Raw genomic sequence first — 20,629 nt, 5'->3', positions numbered from 1 at the left:
CTAAACAGAAATAAAAAGACAATGAATCCAAAGTAAAAACATTATTAAAGTGTAATGTTAGTGTAGGGTACTTTGAAAGTTTTAATCGTCACTGGACGACATATTTCAATTTTATTGTTATTTAGTATTTACTCAGAGCTAATAAATTTTGCTACAGTATTTGTAATACCAAGGCTAATACAGTCACAGAGTAGCCAAAGCTAATGAGATCAAAATTGTAAACTAGGCTTTGCGTGTTTGGAGCGACAGCAACGAACGATCTCAGGGCCGACGCCAAGGAGTCTTACACTGAGACCGTCTAAGTTTCGCTTGGAAATGGGCCAAAATCTCCCTGCGGCACACTTAGCTTTACACAATATTAATATTTGTTTAATAAATAATAATTTCAGTGCATCTTGTTCGTTCTTATATAATATTGGTGCGAGAGGAGTCTAAAATAATAAATATTAAACCCTAAATAACGTTTTTTAATCCGAAACTCCGGAGCAACTCTCGTAACGGCCGTAAAATCCGAAACTCTCGTCGATTCTCCTTATTAGCTCGTTTAATTAAGGTTAAACCTTTTTATTATCATTAAATTGTACACAAAAATAATGTCGTCGTTGAGTTAATTTAAATGCAGGTTTGAAATTATAAGTTCATATTAGGATTGAGTATCTCATTAATGTTGGAAGATAAAGATTTAGTAAAATCCTGATTATTATTTTATTTAGGTATGTAATGACGACCAATGGTGAGCTTTTTGTTTGAACAACGCTAACATTATACTATATACAAATGTCCACATTATAATTATTTATTTGTATTCGAAATCTATTTTTAGTGTCTAAATGTACCTATAATCATAAGCTATACTGTTGAAAGGTTTTGTATATTATTAAAATTTAAATTCGTAGATAGAGTCTGTGCGGAACAGCTCGCGTTCCGCACAGACTTACCTACCGTACCTAACCGTAAGCTTGCTAAACATCTAATCCATTGTTTTTCGAAATAAGTTCAGGAAGTTTACAGCACATATATTTACCTGTTGCGCATAATTTGTGATTGGCGGAGGAGGAGGCACCACAGAAGGTCTTCTGCTATAATTGATCTTGGGTACAACTATTTGCTTCGGCTTCTCCTTTTTCTGCGGCTCCGTATCCAAGGGTGTGAAGTCCAATTCGATTTTCACCACTTTCAAATTTATGGGTTGCTGTACACTAATAGTTCTCATTTTGTAAAATTTATTCCGCACTATGTATTTGTTTATTTCAACTGAAACACTTTGTTATTTTGTCAACATTTGAACGTAACCGTCAAATCGTGATCCATAGACAATAGAAGATTGGAAAATTTCTCTATGAAATTAGAATCTTAGGTTGTTTACACTTTAATCTCGATTTGATTAATATTGAAATCAAATGAGCACTTAGTTGGATGAGTGAGTAAGATCGATTGTTGGCGCTGCGGCGCGGGAGGCGCGATAGCACCCACTCGTTGTAGCCGGGAGTCCCGATACCGCTGATAACGACTAATTTATTCAGCTGAATGCATGCCCAATGAGCTAAAGGCCATCGGACTCTGAACTACTCGTTATTTTTCATGGTTTTAAACAAAATTCGTGATGTTCTACCACTTTAGGTAGATGTAGACTCAATACCTCTATCCTCGGTATAGAACTCTTTATGCAGAAGCAGAGTGGGTTTGATTTATCGGGAGTATGAGCGTGCCTGAGTCAACACTGATTCTCAAGAGGATAATCACTACATTGAATACTACATACAATAATAGTTACTGGTTACTCTGCTACATATCAAATATACAGTTGTAAGTCATTGTTTCTTCGCAAGTAGCTAGGTAGTTATTTTATTATGCGCTGCGCTTTGCACTTGAATACCTACCTACTTAGATAAAAATACTTGTTTTGCCGACTTCATTTCAGCGATATGGAGCTCGAATTTGCAATGAAAACTCATCAAAGCGTATCGTTGACGGCGATGTTGAATAATTTGGTACTCAGTGTTATTCAACCGCCTGGAATTTTTTAAGCGCCTAATTAAATCGCCTACTAGAATAGTCACATACAATATCTATGTATTATCTTTTACTCCGCATTATATTTAATTATATGTACTTAATTAGAAATTAGTTATATAACTTAGATTAGGTAACAGCCTGATTCTAATACTAATTAATGACAAAAATTCCATCTCGCTACTATATGGATTGAATACATATTTTTGAAATTTATTAAAATTTAAATCGGGCCGTAAGTGTGAGTGTGTATTTATAAATATTTTCGGGTCTCTATTCCCTTTCCCTTTTGTAAAAAAATAATGCAACCGATGCAATCAGTTGCAGTTACGTTAAAGGAATAGAACGACCAATTTGTACAGAATTTAATGCTCGTATACCTACATTGCTCTTTATGTTGATTTGCAAGGAATCTCTTCGCGCTGTTACAGATTCTAAAGGACAAGGCCTTGCCGGAAGAATTTTAATTCATTATTGCTATCGCTAAAACTATTTACTTATGTAACTATTTACAACCAAGACCACCGCGAACTATTTTGAAAACGTTCAACCTCAAGTTCAAGTTGTCGGTTATAAAGTAAGCTATACAAACTTCAAATGAATTCTTACTTACGACGTGGAGACAGGTTGCTATGACAACAATTTAGTTTGATTATTAGAACGTAGTGATTATATGCTCTTTGATTATTAGGAACAATTATTACTAGTGAGCGGTTGTGTTTTTGCTTATTTTGTTAATTTTCTGCTATTTTCATGATGAGCGATCACCAAGGGGAACAGAACAAGAAGTCAGTTCCAGGATTTTGTTCAGCGACGTGCGTGGACAAAGAGAGCCTTAAGAGAGAGATCCAGAAACCTGAGCCTAAAACATCGGACTTATTTGTTACTTGCAACTTACCAAAAAGATTCGAACATCCACGTAAGTCTTCTTCTACCTAGCGTTATCTCGGCCTTTGCCAGGGTCCGCTTTCCTACTGGCCTTTCTCCACTTTGCGCGATCCTGGGCGTCCTCTCGTGTGAGCCCATTTACGCTCATATCGGCTTTCACGACATCACACCATCGCTTTTTTGGTCACGTAAGTGTCTAAAATATTTATTTTCTTAGACTTTAGATAAGTATCTGAATCACATAAAACAGCAAGCAATCGAGCACTTTACTACTACTTATCATGAAATGTATTCAAGGGCATAACATTTCAAATATGTTTTGTAGTAAGTACTAGGTACTTACTACAAAACATATTTTTAATATCCCTGTTCCTTGAGACCTATAAAACTGTGTGATCGAATTGAGATTATAGTTCAAAATTGTATTTCCTGTTGTAAATAATTTGAGAGTACCTAAAGAAGTATTTTAACATTCAAAGCGAAACAATAATTTGCAGCTCTTCGCCCTCTTTATAGCCTAGGCACCTGTGATAGTACGGCACGCGGCCTATCTAGATTAAGGTGTCGTTGATCTTCGCTGAAACAGGAAGCGTTTCCGGCGATATGCGGGTTTACCGATATACATCGCTGTGTTACCTACTGCTAACAGACAATAACTAGATATATGTTGGCTGAAATTGTGGCACCTAAATATAAAAGGAGAAAAAAATATAGTATGAAAGAATTAGTCTAAGTATAATAGCTTGTTGTAGGTTTTGATGGCCTAGAATAACTAAAGAAATCTACAAAGGTAATAATGGCGAACATCCTCCCTTCCCTCCCTCCCTGAAACTATGAGCTTAACATTTTTAAAATCCCTTGGGCGCGAGTAGAGTCAGACCAAGCTAAATTGGCAGCGATTTTGATCGGCGCCGCAAGTGTTATTTTAAAAGTCAAACTTCTTTGAAATGATGACGTTTATTTAACACTTGTACCATCGCTGCCAATTTAACTTAGCTTGGTCTCACTCTACGATTTTTTGGTGCGATTTTTTTTAATATTGATACTTTCGTAAATTATAAATGGCCAGTAGGTATTCGTCAAGTTTGGGCGGCTAAAATTTTCCATAGGTGTTACTAATGTGACACGGACGGGTGCGTTCAGCTTTTAATATAGTCTGTCACACAAGTTTTGTCATAACATTTAAGTAAATAAACTATAAGTACTCGGGCCTCTTTTAGAGGTATAATAAGTACTAGAGAATAAGAAAAATATACGATTCTTGATGCATGCTCTATTTACAATTTTTTTTTTTTTTTCAGACTGGTTCAATGGCTACGGTAGTCAAGTGAGTAAGCAGCACCCGTTCTATCGGACGACCGCCAGCGAATACGGATGGTATGCCCCAGGTTAGTTAAAATTTTATTACATTTTAATACATTCACGACGCGAGCCCGATTACCTGAAACAACTACAGTGAAACCTGGTTAATTGGCACCTGCATAAATGGGAAACCTCAATAATTGCAACCAAAGGTCCGATCCCGGTCCCTTGAGACCAAATGGCCTCTATAATTGAAATTTTGGAACCTCTATAATTGCAATTTAGATTTTAGTGCTTTTCGTAATTTTGCCTCTGTAATTGACCACATCGCAACTAAGACCTCTATAATTGACACTGTGCTAAAAAAAATCTGTTGTTTTAGCTCTTCTTATTACCTCTATTATTGAAACGAGTCTTACTTATTACCTCTGTAATTGAAATAATGTAGTTGTAGAGAGCAGAAACAATATTTTAATAGGAGTGATCATTTTATTTTAAATCTTCATCCAGAATTCAATTTATTTATTGGGTATCTATCACAGACTGTAGTAGGCGAAATAGTTTTGATTAAATCAAAAACAAAGTATGCTTTTTACATTCCATTAAAACTTTCTTCTACAATTCAAGGATTTTTTAAAAACCCAAATGATTAATAAGAAAATAAAGTAGTAATTAGGTAATATAGGTAGTGTAAAAGTGGAAGTTATATTAAGTTATATTAAGACCAGAAACCCAGAACGTAAGCTTGTAAATCTACTTTAAAAGGTTATTTGCACCTCCATAAAAGAAATTTGTCAGAACGCAACCTCTATAATTGACACAACGATTTTTTGAACCTCGTTAATTGGCACGACCTGCTTAAATAAAAAAACCTGGTTAATTGACAAAAAGTAGCCGGTCCCTTGAGATTGCAATAGGGTATTATACTGTATTTAAAATAAATTATTTTACACCATGCATGAAATAAAGCACCGGATAATTATTAGAAAAACACAGATAGGAGTTATTTTTAAACACAAGTTCTATTTAATAAATCATATAGAAATATAAAAAGTAGGTGAGTTGATCGTGACGTCGCGATGTAATGTTTCATATAAATTCCATATTAGCAAATCGTTTTGACAGCTCTAAAAAAGTAACTGATTTGACTAGTAGGAAAATACCCTATTATCCAGGTTTTACTGTAGTTAATCATGTAAGTTGTACTTTACCTATTTGCATTTACTGTTTCCATACTTATAACCGATCGTTGGAGTTAATCTGTAATCAGTTACAGATCTTAATTAGATTAATGTTTATCCGTATTTATGTGAGGTGTGCAATAAAGATTATTGTATTAATATTAATAACTATGTATATAGACATTATTTCACAAATTGACTAAGTCCCACGGTAAGCTCAAGAAAGCTTGTGTTGTGGGTACTCAGACAACGATATATATAATATACAAATACTTAAATACATAGAAAACATCCATGACTCAGGAACAAATATCTGTGCTCATCACACAAATAAATGCCCTTACCGGGATTCCAACCTAGGACCATCGGATTCATAGGCAGGGTCACTACCCACTAGGCCAGATCGGTCGTATTGCATTGTCTATTAATCGATCGAATTAATCTTGTTTATATATTACATAATCTTATAGCCTTACAATATAATAAACTGGTCAATTAACTTTATGTTCTGCATGACACCTAGGTCTTGCCTCCCTAACGAGGTATAAGTACCTACAACAGAGGATCAAATAGATTTCTTGCAACACCTCGAAACGAATTAACTGATTATAGTGATTATTGTTAGATAAACACAACAGTAACACGAAAGTGATAAACATAACAAAAATGGTTCCCAATTCAAGAATTAAAAAAAAAGTTGGGGACCTCTCGAGGTAAATACGTTTGATATTTTTTTTTTCTTAGCCTATTTGTGTGTCCCACTGCTGGGCAAAGGCCTCTCCCCTGGTTCTCCATGACCCCCGATTTAGCGCTCCCTCCGGCCAGTTGTTAAGGAAGGCGTCAAAGTCGTCCCGCCATCTCCGCCTGGGCCTGCCCCGCCCACGGTTTCTAATTTTTATATTAGGTAATTTATGTTTTCAACAACTGGCCCCGTAGACAACATGCCAATCGCTAACGCTCCGTAGCGAACGAAACGCAACTGTCACTGTCACTGTCGCACTAATAAGGAAGAGTGATAGACAGACACAAAGCGTTTCGTTGTCGAAGCGATAGCGATTGTCACCGGCTGAACCTATTGAGTTGGCTATCTACTGTCTTAATAGTTTTTGTACTTAAATAGGTTCAAGGATGCGTTAGAAGTTGGAATAAGATCAGAGGTTGTTGATAGGTCTGTTCTTTAAAAGTGCACGTCCACGAAATATTTAATTGGTTGGCTTGTACTTTTTAGGGTTCCGTAACCAAAGGGTAAAAACGAGACCCTATTACTAAGCCTCCGCTGTCCGTCCGTCTGTCCGTCTGTTTGTCACCAAGCTAGACAGATGATGTAGGTATTTCTGCGCGCGCTTCGTGCGCGAGTCCGACTCGCAATTCGCCGGTTTTTATTGAAATCTCTAAAGAATTCGTAATTATACAGACAGTATATCTGAGTGTCCATCGATAATTAACATTTACAATTCGAACCGGTAGAAGGCGCTGCGATCTCGTTTTCATAAAAAAAAATATGACACAGTCTGGTTTGATATATTTTCTAAATTTAATACAAACTCTTTACTTTTGTAGGGATCCACTCTGTACCCTTTCATTATTACCCGAAGAAGCAAGCGTTCACAAACAATCTGGCGCAGTTTGGGATGTACCGCAACTATTCGCTCAATACCGGCCTTGTTGACTATAGTAAATGAGCTCCAATAACCGTGAAATTGCTTTTTGAGGTTAACCATGTAACCTCAAGTGTTGGGGGTTTTGTTGGTTGCTGCAGAAATGAGCAAATAATGAAGACTGCCAATCTTTATAGAGTGTTGTGTAGCTGCAAAAAATGAGTCGATAATTTCATTCGATTTCTCTCCTTTTCATCACTTTTATTATAAACTATCGACTATGTTTACCTGCTTAAGGGGCTACCCGAGGTTTTCATCGATTTTTGACAAGTTTGAATCGTATCTCCTTTTTTTGCATTACAGATAGAATTATAAGACAAACGGTTATCGGTTTTGTCCACCGTTTCGAAAGAAATGAATACTTATTTTTTTATGATTTTTTTTAAACATTTTCTAAAAAACAATTTTTTCGTATCTTGTTTGCAGTGAAGGATCTTACATGTACGAAATCTACATATTTGGGTTTGTCTTTGACGTCTCGAGAAACGTGTCCAGTGTTTTAAATTTAAACTAATTAACACAAAAGTTATGGCTAGAAAACCAGTTTTTTAGCCTAAAATTGTTCAACTTTGATGACAAATATCTCAAAGACAATGAACTTTGAAGTAAATATGGGATACTATATTGCTTAAAGCCGTTGCTGTTAATATAATAAGCTACAAAAAACATAAGAAAACTAAGGGATTCAGATCGAAGGTCATTGGCGTGGGGTAGCCCCTTAAAATATGTCAATGAGTTCGATCGCCAACGGATATATTAGATTTAACAAGATGCCCACATATATAACATTTTACTGTTAAGGGTTAAGACTGGTGTCATAACGAAATACAAAGTATACATATGGAAGTAAAACTTTGCTTAAGTATATATAGAGGTTAGCAGTCTTTATTATATACTCGTATTTGTGTAGAAGATGCATCGCTTGTTTTCAACAAAAGGACATCAATTGTAATTGTTCTTTGTTTTCATCGTTATAGTCTTTATGTACATTATGTTATGTTTAAAATAAGAGCTTAGTAAAATCTGCAATTTAGCTTAAAGTTATTCTTAATGCGTACCAGGTGTTTTCTTATTTAAGTTAACAATTTAAGATTATAGTTATTTATAAGGACGTATTTTTTATTTTAAGTTATCCTGCGTTAGTAAAAATAGATTTATTTTTGTTTTCAATAATTCTAGGTACAGTCCTCTGTCAGTACATTACTGGGTTTTGATTTGAATTGATAGTGATATTATTATATTGTTAATTGGTTGTTTATTGTTAATTACCAATTTTAATATAGACTATGGAACATAATTTTGTTTTATTTAATTGTTACCCATCAATACAAAACTAATTATAAAATTTGAACGCACTTATCGCGTCATAAAGGTAATATATAACATGCATAGACTGCTGACACCACTCGTGATAGAAAAAAAAACCTGAATTAAAAAAAACCACATGACTCATACGACATTATAGCCAAGCCACACACCATACCTAAAGGGGCCCACAGTCCGCCGGACGGTATCGGCCTGTCAGTTAGAACAAAATTTTTACAGTTCCGAACAACTGACAGGCCGATACCGTCCGGCGGACTGTTAATCAGTGGGCCCCTTAAGTATCAAGCGCTGAAACGCATTGTCGGATTTGATGTTTTTGTCTGTCACGGTGTCCTACTCTGTCTTGGATCATCCTAAAATCCATATTCCTTAGATTTTGCTCACAAGAATTCTAATTAACTAGGGAGGTACCTACCTCAAGCAACTACTTTCTTTGGTTAATCCGGCGAACCCAATGGTACCTGTGATTGCAGGCATCCACTCGGTACCGTCAGTGTTCCACCCCAAGGGCCAGACCTTCACGAACCATCTCGCTGCGGCCGGCATGTACCGCAACTACAGCCTGAACACCGGCATGGACCCTCCAAGCTACACTTAACTTTTAATATTTATTATACTTAGGTTAATTCGCCAGTAACTGGCCACTTTTAGTAACTGGCCGCCCTAAACTAAAAATGAATTCTATTCACCTATAAACATAATTAATTTTAGCGTAAGGTTTCAATAACTGGCCAGCTTCCAATAACTGGCCGCCTTATACTAAAATGAATTCTATACAGGGTGACCTTAGCCATTAGACAAACCCTGAAATCCCACGTAGGGTTACTTCTCAGAAATGCTCTAACGGTAATATTTTTTTAATTAGAACAAAAGATAAAAAAATAAATTATCAAACAAAAGTTATTTCCAATAATCGACAGCAAAAAGAAACATTCTGTATTAGTCATTGGCAGTGTTTTTGACAATTTGTTTGAAAATGTGCGGCAATGATGACATTTGTCAAAAGTCAGAATCTTATTAATGTCATAAAGAAAAAAGATAATCAAAATGGTTGAAGAAGGTTTCATACCTACTATTTATTACCTCAGGAGCTACTCTAACACAATGTACATTTCGGCTTCGTCCAATGGCTAGGGGCACCCTGTATATAGGTGAATAGAATTAATTTTTGGTTTGGGGTGGCCAGTTAATGGCGAATTACCCTACTTCTTTATGTTTTGTATTTTGTGTTAGCAGAGGGAAAAGAATTTGTCTTTTAAGCCGGTTCTGAGACAAAATTGAAAGCAGTGTCTCTGGTCTATAAAGTTGCATTTTTTAAAACAATTTATGACTTCCAGGACCATAAAAATAAAGAGAAATCGGTTGGATTTTATCATTCTTTGTGTTCGTTTCCCTAAAAATGTTGGTCCTCGCATCTACTTTAGAATAATATTGTAACTGCTTTATGTCGATTTCTCTTTTTATAAGGAAAATTATTTTAATAAAATGATGTTTATACCTTGAATAACATAAATATTGGAAATAATTTTGGTGTTTCTTCTATTAATAGTTATTTGTACAACAAGAGATCAAAGTTTGATATTTCTTCGAGTGCTTATTTTGAGTCCCGTGCAAGCGAAAGATTCTATAATAGATTCACGAGCGTAGCGAGTGAATCTAATTTAGAATCTTGAGCGTAGTAAGGGATTCAAAAGCGCACGAGATGTAAATAAGTTTGATCTCGTGTAGTACACAAAATTTTTCACCCTAAGCAGTGAGAACATACCTAGAGGGACAGAGATAATAGAACCCAAGTATATCGAACTTGTATTAGACCCCGCATGTTGAAATGACATTTGACTATAAAGGTCACTTGAATGTCATTTTGTCTCACTCAGTGAGCAAAATCGCATTTTGCTCACTGAGTAAGACACACTCAGTGAGCAAAATGCATTTTGCTCACTGAGTGAGACAAAATGACTCAGTGAGCAAAATCGCATTTTGCTCACTGTTTTTAAGAAGCAAAGTACCCTTGTTCGAGCTGTTGAGGTGAAAATGATTTTACAATGAACTTTTGCGCTTTTTCGTGGGCTTGCTAAGATTGGATAGGTACGTTTCCTATCTAGGACATTAAAGGGACGGTAGAAATGAAAACAACTGTTCGGTACTGACTTACCAAAGAGGTATTTATTATATTATATAGATTAACATGCATTCAAATTCCGTTATAGATATTAATACTTTTGTGAGACATGGTTGCCATCTAAGCCTTCGGGCTGGTTTAGGAGTTATTTCTCGGCATTCCCGTTAAGGCGGACAAGTTATTTATTATAGTGACATTCCATGTCCCTTTCCCTCCCTAGCAAAAGGTGGCCACGACAAATTACTATAAAAGTTCAGCTAACTATAATAGGGTATTTTCCTACTAGTCAAATCAGTAACTTTTTTAGAACTGTCAAAACTATTTGCTAATATGGAATTCATATGATACATGAAACATTACATCTTGACGTCACGGTCAACTCACCTACTTTTTATATTTCTGTCCGATTTAAATAGAACTTGTGTTTAAAAATAACTCCTATCTGTGTTTTTCTAATAATTATCTGGTGCTTTATTTCATGCAAAAAATTGTGTAAAATAATTTATTTTAAATACAGTATAATACCCTATTGACTACCCATCACATGATGTTGCATTATAATATCGGAATAGCTGGAAGAAAACGACTAATTTCCTAACAGCACCACTCTTAACTGGTCATTGGTGGACCTTATGTCTTTATAATAAGGTATACGAATGAACAGTCAATAGTATGACGATGGTAGATGGTACCATTGTTAAATTATTGAGGTATTTCATCAGTTGGTTTAATGAAGTGCAGTGTTGTATTTAAGTTTGAACGTGGCGAAGTAAGTAATTTGCCGTGGCCGCCGCCCGCGTGCGTCCAGCCGTATGAGTGAGTACACGTCGTATAACTTGTTAGCAACAACAACAACAGCATTTATATTAATGTTTATTTATATATCGATATCTAATAAACTAATAACATTAAACATTTAAAAAATTAAACTAATTTAAGTCGCTGCAGTATAATATACAATAAATACATTATCTGGTAACTGTTCTATTAAAATAATTAACTCATTGATTAATATTTTACTGTATAATATTTTATGTAATAAAATTGTTCATTATAAGGTATCTAATTGCGCATTTTATAGGTACTTACACATAGTTACATGGTGGATACGGCTAAACAATGTTCGTGTCTAAACTAGCTACGAGTGCATATCAAAATTACACTAAAATACCTACTCATAATGTAGGTATGTCTCTACTCGGTATGACGCAGTATAAAGGCCCCAACAACAAAGAATACTTGCTACTTAAAAGATTCATTTACAGGTCTGTATGATAACTTTGAGCACTAAATTAACAGAAGCCACCATATCTATTTGCAACCCATACATATAACTTACATGTAATGTATACTAGCTATTTTTCGTTGTAAAATCTACAGTAACAAATGGTCGACTAAACGTGCTGGGCTTAACTTGGAGGCTGGTCAATGGTCATAATAATTCACATGATCCGCAAACACCATTGCGTAAAACTACAATTTCAAAACTCTACTTTTGAATATAGCTAAAGAATATATAGGCATATATATGGTTGCTATAAATATTTAGAGATTTATGAAACTCGTAAGCAGGCAAGAGTGCAAAGGATTTTAAATCCAATCGTTTTGGCTCCTCCTCGATCTGACCCTCATTCATGATATGACATCATCAGACTTCATTCAAATACAACCCTCGACTCTCAAAACTATAATACATTAACTAAAAAGAGTTTTTAAAACAATGACGCTTTCATTTGTAAGAAATTCATTTTGAAATAATAGCTGCGTTTCGGTTTAGCTGGTCGGTAAGATTTCGGAGTTACCACGTTACGTAATAAAATCAATAACAACATATTTAAAGCATGAAAATAATAATCACATATACGCATCAACAAGATATTCTTAAAACTATGAGATACAACTAGTATTAAGTTATATAAAATGTGGATTAATTCTTGCATTTAACAATATTGTCTTCAATAGCATTGCTCACATCCCAACAATTTAGATCTAATAGGACCGCACAAGGGAATAAACTTGATTGATGTCGAATATCGCACAAACCAAATACACTTGCAATCGATTATATAAGGCCAGTACATACCACATGTATATGCAGCACAGCTGTTGGATGTCATGCCGATCACTTTGCGTAGGTATAGCTGTTAATTATTTAATGTAATTCCTCTTTTAATAACGTCAGTTGTACATCACGCGGCGCTAGCAAGTGGTGTGGCATCTGACATGTAATTCCATACATTACATCCGTGCATACGGCACACACGTGTCTACGCAGTAAGGTAGCCGTGCTGCATGCGCAGTGTGGTTCGGCCTTTATTCCTCCATTTCATTAATTCCACACGGTTACTTCAGAAGCGACAGATACCTATGCAATTAGATCAGTTAACGCTAAAGGGAAGTCATGAAATTAATTACACATCAAATCCTTAAAACGCTTCAATTCTACTTATTGCCACACATTTTATTTGTCTTCAATGATATTATATATTTGCAAATTGCGTCGTTTTTTGCGTCGTTCTGCTACGAAGGTGCGTGTGCGCCCGTCATCGCGAGCGGGTTATTCTCAGTACTTTTAACCCTATAATATAGAGTTCCCCGGTGTTTGTACTGAAGTATGTTGAGTAACAATTAGGAACAATAAGTTAAAGAACGTACACAGTAGCGGTTTTAACAGCTGAATTAGAGATAATTGTACAGCAATCTCAAGTCAAGTGACATCACGATAGCGTCATTAAATACTTCAGCAGCACGATATGATCTTCAACCGTGTATGTCGACTGAAGTATTTTGTGTATGGTACTGGGAATAACCCACTAGCGGGCGGTAGAAGGAAGGCCGGAGAAAGACACTACTGTAGCGCGCGCGAGTGCGCGGCGCGTACCGAACGGGTTCGATCACAATGCAGCTCAGTTGATTCGTATTTCAATATTTTATAATAAACTTATTGTACAAAATCTATAGTTATTTTAATACGTTAACACTATGCTATAGCTTCGGTTTGACGGTCGTTCCCTCTATCGTAAAGGAGCTTCTAACCGGTACGGCTAACGTCACCCCTTCCGATGCAAACGATATGAGTATTCATAATAAAAAATACCGGAACCGGTTTTCTATATCATACTTTGTAACAATGTATATGTAAAGTTTGTAATAAAGGTACGAAAATTATGCAAATAACAACATTACCATAATCGGGCAATAATTGACCAGTTAACGTGGTCGCTAATATCCTTTATCGAGCTACCGTTAAAGGCAGAGCGCTTCAGCTCTCACTGGTGTTCCTGTATCATTTTCTTAGCGTCCAAACTGAGTAAACGCTCAAGCGGGGCATGCAGCGGAGCGTGCAGCGCGGCGTCCGAGTTAAACAAATGCAAACGTATGCGAGCAGTCTCAGTAAACGCTGTTTTAAAATACTTAAAAGCGCGAAGCCACGCCGCCCGCCTCGCACGCATGCGGGCGTTCCCTACTCTTCTCAGTTCAACCGTTAACGATAGCTCAGTTAGACGCATGCCCGAATGCCGACTAGTTTTACATATCGCCGAATATGCCGGCGAAGGTCTTCCTCAAGTTCTTCATGGTGTCCTCGGCGTCCTCGGTGAGCGCGGCGCTGAGCGAGCCCTGGCGCGCGAAGCCGCCGCGGCCCCCCGCCGAGCCCGCGGGCGCCGCGCCCGGCGGGGCCGCGCTCGCTGCGCCCGGCGCGCCCGACGCCGAAGACACCGTCGATGATTGGGATGCTGGTTTAGAGAAATAACTCCGTTTGATAAACTTTACTGTGCTTTAGTACCGTTAACGCTCATATGTTATGTAGGGTATTTTTCCAAGGTTTTGCCATAGGTGCCAGGTGAACATCATATCGTCGGTATACTTCTAAAACATGATAACTACCTGAAACATAGTTTCGAGAAAACGCGAGTTGAAAGTTTGATCCTCAAATAAGGGAATTTAAAAACGCGTTTTGACAAATTTACTTTGACACTTAAAATTTTTGGATATTAATATTGTCTATAAATTGATAAACGTGATATTTTTAAACCAAAAAATATAAAATATTGGCCGACAAAAACATGGCATGTGTTAGTTATCATGTTTTACCTGTATACAAAATGGACTGATTTTTGTGTATTTATTTATAATCATATAAAAAATAATTACATATAATTAAAAAAAAAATACTAGTTCACAGGGCATTATAAGCAAATTCTAAAAACTAACGTAGAAATAAAAAGTAATAAATTTCATGCAACATGTTATTATTTACAGGTAAACAGTTATAACTGATTCTAATATATATATTTTTTCCCTCCTTTATTGAAGAAACATATGACAATACACTCCGTATTAACTAAATTACTTCAAAAAATTATGATACTGATTTTGTTAGCGTCTAAATCTGTTTTAAGTGAATTTAATATTATCTAGTTGTATAATATATCGCGTATTCAAAGAAATGTCTACAGGTAAATAGTAATGAATAATGTTATAATATTTTACCAGTTGCTATAACTAGGTTCTTAATTATAGGAACATTCAGGCAAAACATGGTAACGTTACTTTATATATTTTACGTGACCAGTTTTATGAGATATGTTGTTTTAAATACCCTTATTATTTTTTACGTGTACACTATATTTAATTTCCTGTCTGTTAGTACTTTTTTACACTCTATAAAAAATGACACATATATATTTAAAACAAGAAAATGTGAACAAAACTGTATAAACAACTCATTTTTGACCATTTTGTCAGTTATAATGTTTTGGAAGTATACCTACGATATTATGGATTTCATATAGAATCACCTTACTTACTGTGCTTTTTCTTTACTATGGAACTAATACTGAAATTGCGAAAAAAATACTGTTCCATACAATATACCTATAGCTGCTCATATTTCAGCTGATCATATTTAAAAAAAATACTTAGTAGAACTTTCGTGACAATAGATACTAGAGTCAGGTTAAGTTCGTACAGGAAGACTTCATTCATAGAAAGTTTAGTAGTTGTGAATTCAGCCTGATGCTAAACTTTACCTTGCGAGTCGCGCCTTGTGAGCGGCGGTGGCGGCGGCTGGCTGGGCTCGGCCGGGATGGGCGGCAGCGGGCGGTCGATGCTAGCGGCGGCGGTGAGCGGCGCGGGCGGCGGCGCGCTCGGCGGGCCCGCGCCCGCGCCCGGCAGCGGCGTCGCCCGCTCCTCGGGCGACGGCGCCGAGCTGCCCGACACCGAGCTGCGGGACGCCGTCTTCATGATGCCCGGCCGGCACACGGACTGGAAGGTGATCAGTGGACTGGTTTAACCCTTTAGCAGGCTAAGGGATAAATATTTCCCACATACGGCACTTCAAACATGCGTTCTATTTTCGATTAGTAAGACTGACAGTCGATTGTCATTTTTGAACTGTCAGCCTGGTAAAGGGTTAATGCAAAGCATTGATATTTGCTACAACAATAAAATGTGTATTTATGGGTAGAGGTAAGTTCGTTATGATTTGTAAGAAAAATACAAGTGGAATGTCATTGTCCGCTGTGGCCGTGTCGTCATGTCAATATCAACAACCGTTAGCACATGACACCCTGCGGCTAGGAATTTACATTACTTAGTACCACTAAGTGTGGTCGGCAAATGATCTGTAATGCAGTATGTGTGGCAGTGTGACAGCCTGCAATCATCGTAAACTAGTTTCCTTCAGTCGCGCCACTCGGGTTTAACTCAACCTTACAACAAATCGTCTTTTCTCATGGACTTCTACACTTACATGTAGTAAATAATACAAATTATACAAAATTCCAGCTTATGATGAAAATTCATTTTCCCACGAGTATAAACTTATAATATATCCGCTACGAAACGAAGTAGCGGTTGTGATATCCTGCTTCTGTTGTGTGACGTCCATGAGCAGAAGCGAACTGCCCTCGCTCCTTGTCTACCGCATTATATTATAACTACACTCCGACGGGTGCTGACTCTGCGAGCATCCCATTCTTATCACTAGGGCAAGAGCACCATCTACTCGGTGTACCCTTCACAATTGTGTAAGAGTATCTACAAGTTGATTTCGGCTCCGCGCACGCCTCACAAATGTCCACAACACTATTGTTCCGTGTCCCTACGGCACAGGGTTGGTCTGTGACCTACGGGAAAGTCAAATACTACACACCTGCATCCTTTGGAAGACGAGGTCGGCAAGATGGCGGCGATCCTCCTCCTGCGAGTCGCCCATGAAGGATGTGGCCGAGTCGTTGAGTTCGATGATGTGCTCGCGCCCGTCCTTGCCCACCACCAGCTCTAGGGCACATACTTCCAGTCCGCCGAAGATCTCGCTCACCTGGACACACGACTCATTTTAAACTATACATGTCGTGCATAATTATTTTCCTTCGTATTTGCTCGGAAACGTTCGTATTTGTCATGCTAATTCAGTCAACGTCAGTACTTTTTATACCGAGACTGACTGAAATAGCGAGACATGTTCGTACGTTTCCGTGAAAATACGAAGGATTATAATTATCAGGGATCGTACACATTCCAGCATTTTTGGTGCACGAAGTGTTGTTAACGGAATTGGTATAAATAATTTCAACCCTAATGATTAATTAGCGTTTGTTACGTTGATATTAACCTTAATTTACCATTTCAGTTGAAATTATCTATACCAATTCCGTTAACACCACGCGAATCGATTTGGTGCAGCGGAGTGGTGTTAACGGAATTGGTATAAATAATTTCAACCCTAATGATTAATTAGCGTTAATTACGTTAATATTAACCTTAATTTACCATTTCAGTTGAAATTATCTATATCAATTCCGTTAACACCACTCTGCTGCACTAAAAACGCTGGAAAATGTACGATCACTGATAATTATGCACTACAACCTGTAATTAGGTAAGTTGAACTTCTTCGTCAACAAAATTGATATGACATATAACTCGTCATATTATGATCAATGTCGTAGGACCTACTGGATGCTCATCTCATAACTATGTTATGATGCTCAGTAAGCAGACGCTTCCACAATACAAATTATTAAATACGCCTAGAATTTGGGATTAAAGACTGTATCGTTAATTATAGGGACAACTTTACTTAGCCGTTTTTTTTTTGTATTATATTTTTATTTCAAAACTACACATGTGTTTAATTAGTGCTTTAATAAGGTACATACACATTTCGTCCTGGGAGCTAGACGTAAAGCATATGGTTTGGACGAAATTTACCCAATCCTCTCGAGTAACAATTACGACTGCTGACAAATACTACAAGAAAATTTGCGGTTTGCGAACAAGACAATATCACACAAAAAAAAATCGTACTATGTAAACAGCAATTACACATGATTCGTATAGCAAAACATCTGGACATAGTCTAAGCATTTCTTTTCGTTAAAAAAAAAGTTTAGGATCTGTGCATGGTGGCCTTTTAGAGAATATGGCATGCTACTTACGACAACTATGACTTTCACATCTAATATAACCTCGGAGTAAATATCTATGGAGTAGAGACGCGCACTAATTTCTATCTGAAAAATTCTGTCGTTTTTGGCGCGGGGGACGAGGTAACGCACACAAATAATGTTAACACTAATGCATTTTTAGCATGCGTCGCTACACACGCACACGACAAAATTATCAAACACTAGCAAAAACTATATTCACACAAGTACAAGAACAAACACAGACAACCCTGTTCGTGAACGAGATGACGTCAGTTCTAAGTAAACCTACATAGTGCGAGGGACGCGCCGATAATATTGTCGATAAAATTGACAATGAATTTTAATTTCTGATTTTATCAATTATAATAATAATACAATATCAAGTCATTGTACCAGCATTTTACTAACTTATGATGATTTAGATGTTATTTCTAATAGTTTGTCAATTTGTTTAGGGCGAATCTTGCAAGCTGATATAGAATGATTTTTTATTATCAGTTCATTAGTTAATATTTTACATGTTGGTTTACTTCTGAAAGCAATGCAATATACTATCGAGCATGCAGATCTGATGACAGAGATGGAACGCGGCCATAGGATGTCATTTAAGGGATATTGAGTAGGGGATAATTAGTATATATATCGGCGGTAGATCGTAAAATCGGGCATATCGAGATATTCCTAGGCATATCATGAAACGCCGCCATTTAATAATCTGCCTTTTGCATTTTTTGCCACGGCTAGTGCTGCATTCTGTGGCATTTGGAGCAGAATGCGTAGGTACTAGGTAGGTACTAAAATCATACGCTACCCAAACACGTACTATAAGTAGGCTGTCAAGCCATTTCAATGGTTATCATTTGCTAAAATTAGGACATCCTACTTATTCGATATGCCTAAATGTTGAGGTTTGAACGGTATGGCTGGTGGTCACTAGTCAGATCATGACATGCCGGCGTTTCACGATCTGCTTAGGAATATCACACCTTGAAGTTAGCACGATATGGCTGGTGGTCACTAGGCAGATCATCATCTGCCTAGGAATATCACTCCTTGAGGTTTGTACGATATGGCTGGTGTTCGCTAGGCATCATGACCATCTGTATATTATTCATTATGTTTATATCGATTTTACCGATATTGGTTTTTATGGTGTCCCATCACTAATATTGGTACGGTGATACCAGAGTAATAAATTAAAAGTGCCTATTTATGGAAAGTGACAGCCGTAAATACCTTAAATTAATAAAATATTTGACATGTTAAATAAAAATATATAGCTGGTCAAGCTAATCTTGTTAGTAAAAAAGGCGCGAAATTCAAATTTTCTATGGGACGATATCCCTTCCCGCCTACATTTTTCAATTTTGCCGCCTTTTTCTACTGACAAGATCTGCTTGACCAGCTATATGTAGAAACTAAAGGAAAAATTAATTAAAAAAAAAAGAGTCTATCGGTAATTTTACGTTATTTAGGGGTTGTGCACAAATCACGCGAGATGTTTTCGACTACTTTTTGATCCCCCGTCGCCCTTTTCTTTATTCTTATAGATCTATTTATTTGATTAAATAGATTAGGTTGATATGAAACTAAGGTGTTATATAAAAATAATGTGTTACATAAATTATAATAATATAACAAAAAGCAACGCAAATAGGGCATATTACTGCAATGTTCTGCCGCCAGAGTGTAGCACTAAGCTAGCTAGTAAATTTTCTCTTTTCTCTTTATCGCTCAAATATGCAATAGTGATAGAGAGGTTAGATAACGAAATTTAAATTTTCTTGTTCCGCGGCGGACCCCCAGATTGTGATGGATTGTGGTAGTCGCGCCCCCTACGCAGAGTTTCGCATAATATTTTCTATTAGAAATTCTACTCGTACCTAATTAATATTTAGAAAGTCTTCTTTAGAATTACCCTAAAATAGATCTAATATCATATCACTGGTATCACTGTCAGATTGACAATGTTTTTTAGTTATTTGCAAAGTTAATGCACTATTTGATAATATTTAGATGTAATAGTACTTACATATGATAAGAAACGTGTTCTTTTTGTAGACTAGACGTTTCCGATCTCATTTTGCACGAGAATACGCTGCAATTCGGCATTTTCGGCTCCTATCATTCCGCTTAGACTGACGTTTGCTGAATGGCGTATGACGTGTGGCAACTAGTTTTATATAACCTCCTTGACCGGCGGCCGCGATCTTTTTGCAGAGGGGAACGCCTGTTAATGGCCGCTCCATAGATATTTACTCCGAGAATATAACTATCATGGAGCGTTTCTATCGACCCGCTCTAGCGATGGATCAACGCCATGAATGTCCGTTAGGCTTTGGTTTTAAGCTTATTCTTCTAGCTGTCTCCGTCATTACGCTTGCATCAGAAATTGAAGGGATTCCAAAACGTGGGGTGAAAAATCGTTTTTATGTAAAAATAAAAATTCACCACATTTATCAAACTACACAACGGGATTTAATCGCGTATTTAAGTTTTAAGATTTACCTCCGACGTTTCGAGGACGGCGTTGTCCCCGCCCATACAACCATTTCCAGTCGCCGTTACGACGCGGTGTTGACACATCTTGTGTCGACACCGTCTGTTTCGGTCACAATTCCAGTCGCAGAGTCGTCGCCGTGTCGACACAGTTACCAGAAATGGGGAAGGGTCGACACATGACACAAAGTGACATAAAGTGTGGTC

At 36.9% G+C, this 20,629-nt stretch overlaps 3 protein-coding genes and 1 long non-coding RNA gene across 5 annotated transcripts in view; 1 reads left to right on the top strand and 3 right to left on the bottom strand.

Moving 5' to 3' along the window:
- The window catches only part of LOC134793714 (uncharacterized), a 29,114-nt gene extending 27,866 nt beyond the window's left edge, over positions 1-1,248 (bottom strand). Inside the window, exon 1 of the mRNA XM_063765365.1 lies at positions 1,025-1,248. Coding sequence (XP_063621435.1) covers positions 1,025-1,213 — 189 coding nt within the window. The 5' untranslated portion in view covers positions 1,214-1,248. The remainder of the gene's footprint in view (positions 1-1,024) is intronic.
- Positions 1,249-2,677: 1,429 nt separating this feature from the next.
- On the top strand, positions 2,678-9,893 carry LOC134793716 (piercer of microtubule wall 1 protein). Of its 2 annotated transcripts, none has more exons than XM_063765368.1 (3): positions 2,678-2,932; positions 4,203-4,289; positions 6,945-7,287. In XM_063765368.1, the coding sequence occupies exons 1-3, from the start codon at positions 2,767-2,769 to the stop codon at positions 7,064-7,066; spliced, it is 375 nt and encodes a 124-aa protein (XP_063621438.1). In that variant the 5' UTR covers positions 2,678-2,766; the 3' UTR covers positions 7,067-7,287. The 2 variants fall into 2 exon arrangements, with proteins under 2 accessions (XP_063621438.1, XP_063621437.1); XM_063765367.1 differs by lacking the exon at positions 6,945-7,287 and adding an exon at positions 8,842-9,893 and having other exon boundaries at positions 2,679-2,932.
- A 614-nt stretch (positions 9,894-10,507) lies between these two features.
- Positions 10,508-20,629, bottom strand: part of LOC134793929 (synapsin) — a 165,439-nt gene continuing 155,317 nt past the window's right edge. The window contains exons 14-16 of the mRNA XM_063765645.1: positions 16,645-16,812; positions 15,521-15,755; positions 10,508-14,224 (exon numbers count right to left, since the gene is read on the bottom strand). Of these exons, the coding sequence (XP_063621715.1) occupies positions 14,019-14,224; positions 15,521-15,755; positions 16,645-16,812 (609 nt within the window). The 3' untranslated portion in view covers positions 10,508-14,018. The remainder of the gene's footprint in view (positions 14,225-15,520; positions 15,756-16,644; positions 16,813-20,629) is intronic.
- LOC134794023 (uncharacterized) lies at positions 17,763-20,376 on the bottom strand. The gene is made up of 2 exons (XR_010144617.1): positions 20,197-20,376; positions 17,763-17,962 (listed from the first exon to the last, which is right to left on the bottom strand). It is a non-coding gene; the product is annotated as an uncharacterized LOC134794023 (long non-coding RNA).

This window comes from Cydia splendana, chromosome 9 (assembly GCF_910591565.1).
Source record: "Cydia splendana chromosome 9, ilCydSple1.2, whole genome shotgun sequence".
Lineage (NCBI taxonomy): Eukaryota > Metazoa > Arthropoda > Insecta > Lepidoptera > Tortricidae > Cydia > Cydia splendana.
Note: the sequence above shows the minus strand (reverse complement) of the source record. Positions and strands in the feature narration are given on the sequence as shown.